General features: G+C 42.3%; 1 protein-coding gene across 8 annotated transcripts in view; it reads right to left on the reverse strand.

The window, feature by feature from the left end:
• PSPC1 (paraspeckle component 1) overlaps nt 1–16,919 on the reverse strand; it is a 94,774-nt gene that overhangs the window by 63,159 nt on the left and 14,696 nt on the right. For all 8 annotated transcript variants that reach the window (XR_002336589.2, XR_014818903.1, XR_002336587.2 and 5 more), the window contains exons 3-5: nt 15,733–15,828; nt 12,150–12,346; nt 3,315–3,399 (exon numbers count right to left, since the gene is read on the reverse strand). Coding sequence is in view for 4 of the 8 variants with exons in the window: in XM_021065421.2 (XP_020921080.1) it covers nt 3,315–3,399; nt 12,150–12,346; nt 15,733–15,828 (378 nt within the window). In the remaining 4 variants the exon portion in view is untranslated. The remainder of the gene's footprint in view (nt 1–3,314; nt 3,400–12,149; nt 12,347–15,732; nt 15,829–16,919) is intronic.

The raw sequence follows: 16,919 nt of genomic DNA on the forward strand, positions 1-16,919 counted from the left end.
TCCAAATTGAATCTGATATACACCTCTGCACATTAAATAGGATTAATGAAAGACCAATGAAAAGTTACCATGTACAGAGAATACTTAGCACATCAAGCAACCAGTGTTTCACTTGTTATGAAACCCGCAGCCTACTGAGTTTTCCAGTAAGTCCTCCATTCTGTCTTGTGCACTTCACTTTCTTTTAAACGAACTAATACCTCCCTCAGCTATTATGTAAGTCCCACAGTGGCAGCGCTTGCTTTTTCTGTTCTCCACTGTATCCCCAACACCTCGGGTATTCTTTTTCACTTTTTTGCTTAATTCCACCGAATGCTAAATTTACAGGAAAGTTGCAGAAACAGTGCAGACGCCCTACCTCCCCTCATTCAGCACCCCTGGTATTAACGTCTTACATAATCGGAGGACAACTGAGAGCCAGGAACTGACGTCGGTACACTACTATAGATCTATATAGATCTTATTCAAATTTCGCCAGTTTCCCCACTTTTGTCTTTGTTTTAAGACACTATTCAGAATCACACAGTGCATTTAACTAGCATTTCTCTTTAGTCTCCTTCAGACTGTTACAGTTCAGACCTTCCTGGTCTTTCATGAGCTTGTCACTTTTAAAGAGAACTTACTATTTTGCACAATACCCTACAACTCTGGTTCATCTTACACGTGTCATGACTAGCATAAGGTTATAAAGTGCTGACAAGAAAAGCAGAGGAACAACCAGGGACAATTCCCAGCATCTCTTATCAAGGAGTTCCTGGAGTTCCCATCGTGGCACAGCAGAAACGAATCTGACTAGGAACCATGAGGTTACAGGTTCGATTGCTGGCCTCACTCTGTGCATTGGGGATCCAGCGTTGCCGTGAGCTGTGATGTGGGTTCCAGACAAGGCTGGGATCTGGTATTACTGTGGCTATGGCATAGGTCAGCAGCTGTAGCTCTGATTTGACCCCAAGGCCTGGGAACCTCCATATGCTGTTACTGTGGCGCTAAGAAGCAAAAAAAAGAAAGAAAGAAAGAAACAACAATCCAAGCATTAGATACACCCATTTCCCCTGAAACATCACCGTTTCTGGGAGAAGAGAGCTAGAAAATATATGTATGTACATGACCCATACATATACGCAATGCCTGCCTTTCTGTGTCTATCTGCTTAGATTAAATACCATTAAGTTTATAGTGAGACTTCAATCCCCACTAAACACCATAGGATTCACTTTCACTTTTGCCTTTCCTCTTTTTTTCTTTCTCACATTATCTATATTTACAAATTTATTCACTTAAAAAAGTATATTCCGGAGTTCCCTTGTGGTGCAATGGGTTAGGGATTCAGCATTGTCACTACAGCAGCGTGGGTTGCTGCTGTGGCGCAAGTTTGATCCCTGGCCAAGGAACTTCTGGGGTTTTTCTTGTCTTTTGTCTTTTTAGGGCCACACCCATGGCATATGGTGTTTCCCAGGCTACGAGTCAAATCGGAGCTGCAGCCACCAGTCTACACCACAGCCACAGCAACGCCAGATCTGAGCTGCGTCTGTGATCTACACCACAGCTCATGGCAATGCCAGATCCTTAACCCACTGGGCAAGGCCAAGGATCGAACCCACAACCTCATGGTTCCTAGTTGGATTCGTTTCTGCTGTGCCACAATGGGAACTCCTGGCCCAGGAACTTCTATGTGCCATGTGTTCAGCCAAAAAAAAAAAGTATATACAATATTTTCAATAAAGTCTTTAAAAGAGGGGAAAAAGGTATATCCACAGAGTTTCAGAACTACAAACCTACATCCTTGTGGGAAATACATTTACTAACTAGATTAAAGAATTTTTATATTGTTCTTGTCACTAGCCTATAGTATCTGGCCATAAGATAATAAAAATTAAAAAATGATACTAAAGAAACTGTTTTCCAAAGTAACTGAGATTCCTTATTTCCTTTCACACCTTCCAGTGTGACAATGTACATCTGTGATACAGTTTTCTCTAATAATCTATAACAGAGATTCATTTATTACACTTTTATGCCCTACTTTGGGATCTCTCACATTGTTTGGTTTAATTATTATTTGAGCACAAGAGGTATAAGGCATTAATTTTTTTTTTTTTTGGGCCATGCCCACTGCATGCACTAGTTCCCAGGCCAGGGATCAAACCCAAGACACAGCAATAACCAGAGCCAGAGCAGTGACAATGCCAAGCCCTTAACCATTAGGCTACCAGGGAACTCCACGGGGCACTAACTTTACAGGCCTGGCTGTCAAAGATAAACATAAGAGAACAAAGTTGGATTCAGGTGAGTTTACATAAGGGGAAGGGATGTTTCCTTTTCTTTTTACATAAAAAGGAAAGAAGCAACCAGAAAGAAATTGGAAAAGGTCCCTCATGTAAGGAGTTCATGGGGGCATGTTTTTTACAAAAGTTAACTCTTAAACGTTACAATGCATCAGAATCACCTGAAGAACTTATTAAAGCACAGATGAAATAAGTTTCTGGTTCCAAGTTCTGGGAGAAGGTTTCTAAGGATTTCCTAGATCAGAATGCAGATTCTGCCTGCCGAGTACCCTAACGAGGAACACAGGCCACAAAAGTAACAGTGATGGATCCTTAACTCAATAGGCCACCAGAGAACTTCCTTTTATAGCACGTTCAAAATAAAATATTGTTTCCTTTAATCTATCACAGCTTTGTTGATAACAACTCCTAATACGATTTTTGAAACTTGTAAGAGTAATATCTATCTCATTTTACAATTAAATACGGCAAGTACAAGAAAAGCTGTTAATTTTTGTTCCTAAGTCTTAGATCGATGGCTCTCTTAAACTTCCTTAGTGAACCTAAAAGATCTGAAATTGTGCGTTACAGTTGCCTATTATGCACTGAGAGATCTTAAATGCTCATGTTTTTTTAACATGGATTCCATTTCAGTACATCTTTCTTAAGCAAATTATCAGAAGTACAAAAGATGCATAAAGGCATTCAGAGTAGTATTACACACATGAAAAAATTAACACTAAAATCAACACAGATATACTCTGGGAAAATGGCCCATAAAACACAGTGCATTCTTAACATAAAGTATATGAAATAATACCTAAGTCCTATTCACAGTATATGCAAAGTGTCTATAACCAGTTGGAGAAAAAAAAGAAAATATGCCAGTTTGTGAAATAACTTCCTAATTGCAGTCAAAAGTGGACAACTGGGGACTGTTTTCTGTATAACATACCACTTGTCTGTAACAAGCTCTGGGGAGTTTTACCAAAAACACGAACAATGAAAACCACACACATTCACATACATGGTGTGATGACGTTCCTTTACCTTAGCTGTATTTGCTTCCGTTTTTGCAGCTCTTGGTTTCTTAGTTCTTCCAAGCGTCTGAGTTCTTCTTGACGCCTCATTAAATCTACAAAATATTGATTACAGATAAGTATTTTCAGATTGCCCTTCTGTATCCTAATATTCATAAGCATATAGCTCTTTCTGATTGGTCATACACTTAGTCAATAATTCATACTCATGTACCTAGCTTCTCTTTTTGTCCATCACATTATTTTATAATAAAAGATTATGAACTTGTAATAAGATTAATACCATTTCTGGACCCATTTATTCATACATATGAAGAAAATTCATCCTTATGTTAAGAAATTAACAAGGGTACTAATAGTTTTAACACAAGAAATGGAAATACTAAAAACAGAACAGTTGCTACATTTTCACTTACATAGTTTTAAACAAATTAACAATTTTTTTCTGCAACAGGCCCAAAGCCCAAAAATATGCATTGAGAAACAAGCAGAAGGCACATAAGAACTAGACCTAACAGCAGGAAGAATGAAACAGGACACAGCGTGAAACACAAAAAATATCCCTCCCAACAAAATTAGAGTAGATTCCTCCAGCATTGTCAGCATTTTATGAAAGAAGACAATGAACAGAGAATTCCTCAGAGCAGAAAAAAGCTGAACACAGATAAGAACAAGAACACTTTAAACAGGATGAGTGCTCCTGTCACCAGCCACTGTCACATTACCAACAACAAAGGTTCCAGACAATAAGGTAACAAGAGGTATATTTGTTTTGCATATCTGAGCAGCAGCAGATAAACTTAAACAAGTGTTAAAAATGTTTGTACTATCTTACCAAATTAAAAAAAAAATGCATAGATTAAAAAATACATACAAATATAGATGTATGGAAATACCCTCGATAACACTATTACTATTTTTCATTTTCTTATCCTATAATTATGTAATTTGAAATTTCTAAAATAAGTATAAATTATCTCAAACATTTCTTTTTTGGCTGCACCCACAGAAGTTCCTGTGCCAGGGATCAAATCCACGCCACAGTCGCAGTCTGTGCCACAGCTGCAGAAACACTGGATCCTTAACCCGTTGTGCCACAAGGGAACTTCCAAAAAAAATTTTTTTTTTTTGCTTTTTGGCCGCACCCGAAGCATATGGAGGTTCTCAGGCTAGGGGTCAAATCAGAGCTACAGCTGCCGGCCTACACCACAGCCCCAGCAACGCAGGACCCAAGCAGCATCTGCGACCAACACCACAGCTCACAGCAACGCCAGATCTTTAACCACTGAGCAAGGACAGGGATAGAACCCGCAACCTCATGGTTTCTAGTTAGATTTGTTTCTGTTGACGGGAACTCCCAAACATTTCCTAATAAACTGCTACATTCAGAATTCACATTAACATAATACTAAGAGTTAAAGTTAACATCTAATAACTCTAATACCCTAACTGTAAGAACACAGGCATTATCAATAATCCTAACAAGATCAATGATATCCTCGCCACCTTAAAAACTGAAAATAAACCAAACTGTGTATGAGTTATGTCAAAAAGTTCCAGATAGGAGTTCACGTCGTGGCTCAGGGGTCACAAACCCAACTAGGGTGCAAGTGTGATCTCTGGCCTCACTCAGTGGGTTAACGATCCAGCGTTGCCGTGAGTTGCGGTGTAGGTCGTAGACACGTCTCAGATCTGGTGTGGCTGTGACGTAGGACAGTGGCTACAGCTCAGATTTGACCCCTAGCCTGGGAACCCCTACATTTAGGATGTGGCCCTAAAAACACACAAACAAAAAAAATGTTCCAGATAGATTCTAACTATGCTCTAACAATCTAGCCACTCCATGGTTCAACTGAAATACACAGCCAAATGTCTCCTTATGCCAAAGTTCTTTCCAAAATGCCAGCATCCCAAACCTGGAGGTTCAGTCTCAACTAAGAAACTTAAAAAAAAAAAAAAAAATTAAAAAAAACAGATTTTGGGACTCTGCTTAGGAACATCTGGGGAAACAGATGATTCGGATAACAGGCCAGGTGAGAAAACATTCAGCTATCTTCAAAGGCAAACACAGGAGTTCTCGTAGTGGCTCAAGGCTTAACAAACCCACCAAGTATCCATGAGGACAGAGGTTCGATCCTTGACCCCACTCAGTGGATTAAGGATCCAGCACTGCCATGAGCTGCCTTACTGTGGCTACGGTGTAGGCCAGAAACTACAGCTCAGATTCAACCCCTAGCCTGGGAACCTCCACATGTCTCTGGCAAAGTCCTAAAAAGACAAGACACACACACACAAAAAAGGCAAACATGAAAGACTTCCCTGGTGGCCTAGCAAGCTAGGGACCCAGTGTTGTCACTGCTATGGCTGGCACAGGTTCAATACCTGGCCACCACTCTATCCCACCCCCCAAAAAATGACTACAATGATTTTCAAACATTTATCCCATCAGCTGTCAAAGTTAGCTGCTCCTTAGAATTGCCTTTTAACCACCGATTAGTGAAGAAAAATCTCTTCAGATGTGGGCCAGACAACAATTATTTCGAAGTTCCCTAGATGACTCCATTATGCAACCAAGACTGAGAACCCAGAACAAGCACATGATCTATTTATATTCCTAGCAGGAAATGTTCTACCAAGCCGAAACTTGAGAAGTGTCTAACTTACTAACCAAGAAGGTCAATACAGTACGTATCCCCTATGACAATTTTATTACTGATTTTGTAGGTTACTCTCAAATGAGGAACATATGTGGCTATAACTGTAAAAACATGCACCATGTTTTTTCCATGAAAAGGAGTAAGAATATAACATGAGTGTTTTCTGACAACTGGAATTTTTCCTTTTAAGCTGGGCCAGTAGAGAAAGCTGCTTTAACCTCTCATGTCGTGTTTTACATTTACCAAATGCTTTCCTTTAAACTGCTGGTACCGAGAGGAGTACCCGACTTGGCTCAGTGGAAGGGAATCTGAGGTTTTGATCCCTGACCTCGCTCAGTGGATTAAGGATCCGGTGTGGCCATGAGCAGTGATGTAGTGTAGGTTGCAGACGCAGCTTGGATCTGGCATGGCTGTGGCTGTGGGGGAGGCCAGAAGCTGTAGCTCCAATTTGACCCCTAGCATGGGAACCTCCATATGCCACGGGGGCAGCCCTGAAAAGACAAAAAAAAAAAAAATTGCTAATATCAAGTTCCTGAAATTCCACTAAAGTTATATAATTGTACACTGCAATGATAATATTCTTTTGAGGGGAAAAAAAAAATCACCCCAAAATTACGCGATTGGAGGTATATAGTAAACTACACTCTAGAATTTTTCCTAAAAAATAATTCACGAGTTCCCTTGTGATGCATCAGATTAAGGATCCAGCATTGTCACTGCAGCAGCTCAGGTGGCTACTGTGGTGTAGATTCAATCCCCTCGAACAGGAACCCCCATGCCACAAGTGCAAAAAAAGGCATCCACATCCATACATAAAACAACAGCTGGAGTTCCTGTCGAAGCTCAGTGGTTTAACGAATCCGACTAGGAACCATGAGGTTGCGGGTTCCATTCCTGGCCTCGATCAGTGGGTTAAGGATCCAGCGTTGCCGTGAGCTGTGGTGTAGGTTGCAGACGCGGCTCGGGTCCTGCGTTGTTGTGGCTGTGGTGTAGGCCGGTAGCTACAGCTCTGATTGGACCCCTAGCCTGAGAAGCTCCACATACCTCGGGTGTGGCCCTAGAAAAGACAAAACCAAAGCAAACCAAACCAAACATCAGCTGCAGCACTACTTACCACTAGACCAAGTAACGTTTAGGGCCTTTTTTGTTTGTTTGCTTGTTTTTAGTGAGTGAGGCCAGGGATCCAACCCACAACCTCATGGTTTCTAGTTGGATTCGTTTCCGCTGCGGCACAACAGGAACTGCAGGACCTTTTGTTGTTGTTGTTGCTCTTTTCAGGGCCACAATTGTGGCATATGGAGGTTTCCAGGCTAGGGGTCGAATCGGAGCTACAGCTGCTGGGCCTACGCCACAGCCACAGTAACATCAGATCCTTGCCGGATCTGTGCACTACACCACAGCTCACGGCCACACCGGATCCTTAACCCACTGAGCGACACCAGGAATCGAACCCACAACCTCATGGCTCCTAGTCGGATTCGTTTCCACTGTGCCATGACAGGAACTCCATCACTTTTTATGAGGGGATCATCCCGCACCACATGCAGTTCCTAGGCTAAGGATCAGATCCGAGCAGCTGGGGCGACACCAGACCAAAGCACTGTGCTGGGCTGGGGACCAAACCTGTGTCCTGGAGTTGCAGAGTCGACGCCAACCCTGCTCTGTCCCTACAGGAACTCCCCAAGTAACACTTAAAATTGTGTGCCTAACTAACAATGAGAAAGAACATAAAACTGCATCTGTAATTTCTATATTAAGTAGGGAATATAGGAAAAAGAAATGGCAAAGAATACAGAAAAATTTTAAGCCTGATTTGCTACAACGTAGGAATTATTTTCTCAACACAACATCCTATATGTCATGAAGAGTAAACGTCATGTTCCCTGACCTAACACAGCGCCTTCCTCGAAAGACAAGAACCGAACCCCCCCGCCCCACAGGCAAGCATGTAACAAAGGGACACAGGAGCCCAATGAACGTGGCAAATTTCGAACAAAACACAGTACCGGATTATAACACAAAGAATTGAATGAAATCTATGATATCAATTAGCAACTGACTACATAAATACGTGGTGGAATAGCTAAATGTCCCATATGGAAGAATTCCACGTAATTTAGGTAAATGTCTTTCCCTTGAGGAAGTGAAGCTTATCACCTCACCTCTTAGGTGTAAAGCATGGAAAGGAAGGAAAAACCAGTATGTCTACAGTGAGTAAACATGACAAACACTGCCTAGCCCAGGCGATCAAGGTCAGCACCAGTGGTGACAACGCATGTTGACAGTACGTACCACTCTCCCCCAAACGCTGTACCCCGATTCAATCATGGGAAAAAACAGGCACACGCCAAGTGATGGACAGTCTATAAAGTATTTGCTCAATCTTCCTCAAAACTGAAAAATCTTCAAGAACAAGGAACTTCTGAGAAACTCAAAACCAAGAGGAGCGTAAGGAGACACAATAACTAAATGTAATGTGGTATCTGAATTGGGACAGTGAAAGAGAAGCAGGATATTAAGGAAAAAGCTGAGCAGATACAAATGAACTGTGGACTTTCATGTATTGAAATCAGCTCATTCATTATGCCAAATGTACCACACTAAGAAAAGATTTATAACACTTGTTTAAAAAAAAAAAAGAAGCTACAGATTGAAAAGCTCAGTGAACTCTTCAGTGAATGAGCAATTAAATGCTGGAGAGCACTGGCGAACTCAAAAAGGCAAGGATGAAGTCTTTAAGAATCAGGAGGCCAGAGCTGGGAGGTGGGGGGAAAGGGAATTACATGAAGGGGACCAAAGGTATAAGCTTCCAGCGATAACATAATTACATGCTAGAGATGCGACATGCAACCTGCTAAATATGGCCAACGCTGCTGTGTGTTATCCAGGAAAGTTATTCCGAGTTCTCATCAGAGTTATTGCTGTGGCCCAGCAGGACCAGCAGCGTCTTGGGAGTGCTGGCACAAAGGTTCAACATCCGGCCCAGTACCGTGGGTTAAGGAGCTGGTGTTGCTGCAGCTATAGCTTAGGTCCAAACTGTGGCTCAGATCTGATCCCTGGCTCGGGAACTCCACAGGCAGCAGGGCAGCCAAAAATTTTTTTTAAAAAAGAGAGAGATCTTATCACAAGGAAAATAATCTTGAGTTCCCACTGTGGCACAGCAGGTGAAAGGATCCTGCATTGGCACAGCTGCAGCATAACTTCACAGCTGCAGCTCAGATTCAATCCCTGATCTGAGAACTTCCATACGCCACGGGTCTGCCATAAATAATAAACAAATAAAGCACAAACAGTAGTTCCCTTGTGACCCAGAGGCTTAATGATCCGTAGCTGTCAGTGCTGCGGCTTTGGTGACTGCTGTGGTACTCTGCATGTGTGGTCGGAAAAAAAAAGTCAAAATGCCTCTAGAGGTGAGGCCAAGCTTCCCACGAGCTCTCGAGTGCTGCAGAGAGTCCACAGCGGTGCTGTACTTCGTCATCGCTCCGTCCGCAGTGCTGCACACAGTGTCTTCTACAACCAAGTGTAAACACGGGCGGAAGCAGTAACCGTGACGCTGCTGCCTGTTCCCAGCAGCAGGTAACTTCCAGCACAAATGCTTTAACATCTATATCCTAACGACGGTACTGGCTGCAGACAGCAGGAAAATGAACTGGAAAAGTGCCCAGACAACAACTCTTACTGGACAGCAGTGCTGGAGCAACCATCGGCTCGAAAACACTTTTTTTTTTTGCTTTTTAGGGCCACATACCTGTGGCTTGTGGACGTTCCGAAGCAAGGGGTGGAATCGCAACTACAGGTACCAGCCTGCACCTCAGCCGCAGCAAGACGGGAACCAAGCCTGTCTGCCATCTACATCACAGGTCAGGGCAATGCCAATGATTAACCCACAAAGTGGGGCCAGAGACTGAACCTGCACCCTCATGGATACTAGTCAGGTTCATTACCAATGAGTTGCAACAGGAACCCCGAGACTAAATTTTTTTTTTTAATTTTCCAGTTGATTCTGGCATGTGGAAGTTTCCGGGCCAGGGACAAAACCTAAGCCATAGCTGCAGAAACACCGGATCCTTGACCCACTTCACCAGACAGGGAACTTCCTAAATTTTTAAACCACAAAAATCACCAGACTGGTTAAACTTGAAGCTCTCTTTTGAGCCAATGATTCTGCAACTTTCTCAGAGATAACAATTTTCAAATTTTCTAGAAGAAACCCAGTTTATCTTGAAATATACTAGCACATGATGTGAGTTCAATTTTAACAGAAGAGGGATTTTACAGAATCACTAGGTTTACAGTCCAAATGAAACCAGAAATGTCTGAATCGTTTCATTTGTTGAGCTGGATTTTGCTTGTTTGTTTCTCTCGTGTGGCTGCCCCATGGCTTGTGGAGTTCCAGGACCAGGGAACAGATTTGAGCTACCGTTGCAGCAATGCCGGATCCTTAACCTACTACTGTGTTGAGACCAGGATCAAAGCCACCATGGCAGAGACACCACCGATCCCAATGTGCCACCAAGAACTCCTGGATTTTGTTTTAACTTATTTGGCATTAGCAGTTATTCCGTGACCTGACCGTAACTGTTCAACATTTACTTAACAGATGTAAAAAAAATTTTTTTTTAAATACAATTAACCTGGACTTTACCCTAAAGAAAATAAGAATCTACCAAGAAGATTTAAAGATGAATGATGATCAAACGGTCGCCTTTTTTTTTTTTTTTTTTTTTTTTTTTTGTCTTTTGTCTTTTTTTGTTGTTGTTGTTGTTGTTGCTATTTCTTGGGCCGCTCCCGCGGCATATGGAGGTTCCCAGGCTAGGGGTTGAATCGGAGCTGTAGCCACCGGCCTACGCCAGAGCCACAGCAACGCAGGATCCGAGCCGTGTCTGCAACCTACACCACAGCTCACGGCAACGCCGGATCGTTAACCCACTGAGCAAGGGCAGAGATCGAACCCGCAACCTCATGGTTCCTAGTCGGATTCGTCAACCACTGCGCCACGACGGGAACTCCCAAACTGTCGCTTTTTAAACAAATACTGGTCTCTGATATAAAGAACAATTTAGAGGAGGCTAAGATTAGATGACATAAAGTCCCATAAGAAGGCTATTTCAAGAGTTCCTGCCATAGCATGGTAGGTTAAGGATCCACCATTGCTTCACTTGAGGCATAGGTCACAACTGCAGCTCGGATCTGATCCCTGGTCCAAAAACTCCATATGCCACTGGGCGGCCAAAAAAGAGGAAAAAAAAAAAAAAGAGAGAAGCAAAAAATTTAAGAGCAAAGTAGAAAGCAATTAGATGCTTCACATTAAGAAATATAAACTTATTACGAGGAGTTCCCATCGTGGCTCAGTGGTTAATGAATCTGACTAGGAACCATGAGGTTGCGGGTTCAATCCCTGTCCTTGCTCAGTGGGTTAAGCATCCAGCGTCACCGTGAGCTGTGGTGTAGGCTGCAGATGTGGTTTGGATCCTGTGTGGCTCTGGCGTAGGCCAGCGCCTATGGCTCCGATTCGACCCCTAGTCTGGGAACCTCCGTATGCTGTGGGAGTGGCCCAAGAAATGGCAAAAAGACAAAAAAAAAAAAAAAAAAAAAAAAAAGGAATATAAACTTATTACAGATTGTAGAAAAGATGAGTGATAAGAAGCAGAAAAAATTGAGAATTAACAGAAAATAAAGGGGAGAAATAAATAATATAGACAGGCATTAAAAGAAACCTAGAGAGAGGACAGGGAAAAAGTAAGCTTCTGATAAATACTTAAGCAAGCATCATGTTATCTGACCAATGAACGTCTGTCACAAGTGATTTAAATGTCCTTAAATAGCTATCATTTGCCTTAATTCTTCTTTCTACCAAACAAAATCTTGTTATGTGACTTTACGACAAATGTACATACTAAAACTTATCCTCCTGCTTCCTTCGGCCAGCAGAAACCTGTATTCGCTACTGACAAAAGTTAACCACCTTAACTACCTCCAATAACATTACCTGTGTAGGTAACTTATTTTTAATAAGTTGGGTTTGTTTTTTAAAGGCATTCTCCCAAGAAAGTGAAATTTTTCCTGAGTATTTTGAGTTTAGAGACTGCTAACTAGCAACCTACACAGTAACACAACACTATCAATGGGAAACATCAAATCGAACACCAAAAAAAGAGTGATCACGGCCACATGACAATGCATCTTACCTTGCCTCATCAGCATCAACTGGTGCTCGTGCCTGGCTGCTTCCATTTCCGCCTCCAGCTTCTCTTTGGCTTCTCTGATGTTTCTGTCAACCTGCTCACGCTGCTGCTTCTCCATTTCATCGAGAGCCTTCCACCGAGACGCGTACTCAAACTCAAAGGTTCCAGGTTGAGCAAATCGGGGCGGCTGCTCTCTTTCCCTAAGTTTACATTTGAAGACATACAGAAATGTGTGTTTAAAAGGTAAAACACCACCTAAGAACAAAATGCAGCCCACTTACTTAGCCCTTCCATGCCCAAGGCTCCGCCAGACAAGCACCCCACAGGGATACACTGGGATGCAGGCTTAAACAAGCCTAAGTTTGAGAATCTGCCTGAAGATGCCCAACTAGCAGATAAAACCTGGGAAGCAAGGATCAAACCTAGGCAAGCTTGTACTACAACCTGTACCTTCTGAATTATCACCTCCAAAAAGGCTTTTCTAGTTTTCACCCAACAATTTTACATAAGACAGTCTGCAATATATGAATCAAATGTGCCCTGTCTAAAGTCAATTTTTCTAAAAGTAGTTAACTTTTAGAGGTAGGAATGAAATTAGATACAGCATATTAAGTGTTATGTGCCACATTTACTGGCTAGGAAAAAAAACAGAGACCTGATTTATGACAATGTGTTTAATATTTGTTTCCCTAACAGACTATACACTCAATGAGGACATGAAATTTCTGTTAACCCCTGTATCTCAACTACGTAACACATATCTAACACATCGTATACATTTGATATTTCTTTCCCTTTTTTGGCTGCGTCAGCAACATGTAAAAATTCCAGGCCAGGGGTCAGACCTGCAACACAGCTATGAACTGAGCCACTGCAACTGGATCCTTAACCCACCTACCCACCAGGAAATTGCAAATATTTCTTTTTTTCTTTTTTTTTCTAAGGCTGCACTTGCAGCATATGGAAGATCTCCAGCCAGGAACTGAATCTCAGCTGCAGGTGTGCCTCAGGCTCAGATGAGGCAATGATGGCGCCTTTAGCCCAGAGCATCAAATCCCTAGGACATCGAACCCATACCTCCAGGGCAAAATCAGCCAATGTAGTTAAGAGTCTTAACCCACTGCACCACGGTGAGAACTCCTTTATCTCTTTAACGAACACAGAAATGACCATAAACAAAATTTTTTTAATAAAGACTTATGAATGTGCCTAACATTCAAGGAAATTCTTGGGAGTTCCCTTCGTGGCTCACTGGTTAACAAACCAGACCAGAACCCAGGAAGACGCAGGTTTGATCCCTGGCCTCACTCAGTGGGTTAAGGATCTGGCGTTGCTGTGAGCTGCAGTGTAGGTCGAAGATGTGGCTTGGATCTTGCATTGCTGTGGCGTAGATAATTCAAGCCCTAACCTGGAAGCTTCCATATTCTGCAGGTATGGCCCTAAAAAGAAAACAAAACAAAAAAAAAAAATCAAAGAAATTCTTAATTATTCAAAAGTATTGATAAGAAAACAACTCCTACCCATCAATAAAAATCATCTGCCTTGCAAGTTTACTGTGGGGTGGGGAGGGGAAGGTAGTGAAAGGGACAAAGTTGGGAGATGGGGGAGAATGGCACAGAGTGAAAATGTAGTAACAAGAAACAGCTTAAAGATCTTAGCAGATACGGGAAATCAAGGTTAACCATGATCTGGGCATTCTAGGCCTGAAAAACAGACTTTCTTTTTTTATTTCTGAAGCACTGACTGGGGAAAGGAAAGGAATGGGAGATACACCACCATTTATTTTCTGACAAAATTATTACTCAAGTAGTTTCCAAGTCAGAAATTGAATATAGTCAAATACAGAAACGCATTTATTTTCTCCGAAACTAACAGTATTGAAGCAATACGGATTTGAGGAGTTAGAACTGAATATGAATCATGGCTTTTATGCTTCATAAACTTTTCTTTCTCAGTATAACTCTTTAAGAGAAAAATCAGGAACACAGAGTGTTCCCTTCATGGCTCAGCGGTTAAGAAACCTGACTAGGATACATGAAAGTGCAGGTTCAATCCCTGGCCTCGCTCAGTGGGTTAAGGATCCAGCGTTGCCGTGAGCTGTGGTGTAGGTCACAGACGCTACTCAGATCACACGTTGCTGTGGATGCGATGTTGCCCGGCAGCTGTAGCTCCGTTTCGACCCCTGGCCTGGGAACCTCCATATGCCACCAGTGCAGCCCTTAAAAAAAAAGAATATAATGAGATCTTATAATGTTTGCTGGGATAATTAAGTCATTATATACAAAAGTACTGTCTATAAATTTCACTTCTTATAATCCTTATAATTCCAGCTCTACTTCCTAAATCAAAAACTATGCTCTATTTCAAATTTAAAAAAATACATAATACAGCTGTGGCAACAGCAGATGCTTAACACACCGGACGGGTGAGAAATCACACCCTGGCCTGAACAGTGACTCAAGCTGCTGCAAAGACAATGCCAGATCCTTAACCCACTTTGCCATAGTGGGAACTTCCAGCTTAGAGGTTTTAAATACTATTTCTCTGGCGTTCCCACCATGGGGCAGGAGGTTAAGAAACCAAAAAAGAGGAGTTCCCGTTGTGGCGCAGCGAAAGCGAATCCGACTAGGAACCACAAGAATGTGGGTTTGATCCCTAGCCTCGCACAATGGGTTAAGGATTCAGCACTGTCAGGAGCTGTAGCATATGTCGCAGACTCAGCTCAGATCTGGCATTGCTATGACTGTGGCATAGGCTAGCAGCTACAGCTCTGATTTGACCCCTAGCTTGGGAATCTCCATATACTGCAGGTGCCACCCTAAAAAGGAAAAAAAAAAAAAAAAGGTTCCCACTGTGGTGCAGCTTCTCGACGTGGAGGTGCTGGTTTGATCCCTGGCCCAGGACAGTGGGTTAAGGATCCGCCTTGCTACAGCTCTGCGGTAGGTTGTGGCTACGGCACGGATTCTCGATGCACTGGTAGCACCTAGACAGTGCTTGGCACAAAGGCATTCCAGTATTTGTTGAAATCATGCACACGTGTTTATTTATTATAATAAACAAGAGACCGGCTAAAAACAGTCACAATGTATTTACACCAGCCACTCATGTAAAAATTTGAGTTATACTGAGTGAAAAGTAATTGGTTAAAAGAGTAACACGCTATTGTGCAAACAGGCTTTTTTTCTTTTTTATCATTAAGAGTAATTCTCCACCCCTAGCCAACTTACTTAACTAGAACCTCTCGCACTCAAATCACTCCAAGTCTCCTCTTAATTTACAATACACCTGAGACATACTACCTCCACTCCATAAATCTGCTTATCTAAATCTGTTTCTTTGGCATAAATATTACTGACAGCATCTTCGTCCCTAACCGACCCACACCCTTATTATAAAAGTTGAAACCTTTAAAGTTAATGTTACACCAACATAGAGAAGTAAACCAGCATTCTAGTAGACCAGCCCATTCTATAAAGCAGACTGAACAACTAAATGGAACATGTTATAATCAAACAGCACATTCTTACAAAAGTGATGATACCCTTGAGAGCACAGATGGAAAATATCTTTCTTAATAAAATCTTACTTATGATACTGTTGAGTTTTCTGCATTAGCTTCTCTGGCAAGCCATCTTCATCATCAAACTGCTCCATAGGCTCCACAATGACTGGACGAGGGGTCCTGGATAGGCAAAAAGCGTTAAAAAGGAATTAATACAGTACCTAGAATTAACACCCTCCGAGAAATCTTTTATGATGATTTTGAGATATACTGCTGGAAAATTTTTCTAAGAAAGTCTCAGTTACGATATATACTCATTTTTTTATTGGTCTCTCTTTCTCTGTTACGGCCACACCCGAGGCATATGTTAAGTTGCCAGGCTAGGGGTTGAAAAGAGCTATGCCTGCTGGCCTATGCCACAACCTCAACAAGGGATCCAAGCTGTGTCTGCAACCTATCCTGCAGCTTGAGGCAGTGTCAGATCCTTTAACCCACTGAGAGAGACCAGGGATCAAACATGCATCCTCATGGATACTCGCCAAGTTTTTAACCCACTGAGCCATAACGGGGAACTCCATCATACAAACATTTGAAAATCAGTCAGTAAACACAGGCTAAAGAGATACAAAGCAAAGATGAGTACTTGTTTTTAGTGCATGGAGTGTATTCAAGAGAACAGAAAAATAAATCAGCATGAACTACATAACCACTGTCGTTAACTTTTACAGAGCACAATGGAAAAGAGTGAATACTCATTTCTCATTCTGTGTGTGTGGCAGCATCACTCCTCTGGACCAACTCTTCAAAACTCCCCTCTCCACCCACCTCACAGGTTTTTTTTTTTTTTTGGTCATTCTAGGACCACACCTGGGCATATGGAGGTTCCCAGGCTAAGCACTGAATCAGAGCTGCACCTGCTTCCCTACACCACAGCCACACAGTGCAGGATCTGAGCCGCATCTGCAACCTACATCACAGCTCACAGCAACAGCAGATCCTGAACCCACTGAGCGAGACCAGGTTGAAACCGCATCTTCATGGATACTAGCCAGGTTATCAACCACTGAGCCACAATAAGAACTGCTCATAGCCTCCCCCTGTGTCCAAACAGTCTTACAAAGAAAATGAGACCTAAAAGGAGTTCCCTTTCGGTGCAGTGGGTTAAGGATCCAGAATTTCGGTGTAGGTCACAGGACCAACTCGGGATTCTGTGTTGCTGTGGCTCCAGTTCGACTCCTACCCTGGGAACTTCCATATGCTGTCAGTGCCAA

Source organism: Sus scrofa, chromosome 11 (genome assembly GCF_054392235.1).
Source record: "Sus scrofa isolate SSC_HxYL_T2T_F1_AM1 chromosome 11, Sscrofa_HxYL_maternal_Yorkshire_Landrace_v2.0, whole genome shotgun sequence".
NCBI lineage: Eukaryota > Metazoa > Chordata > Mammalia > Artiodactyla > Suidae > Sus > Sus scrofa.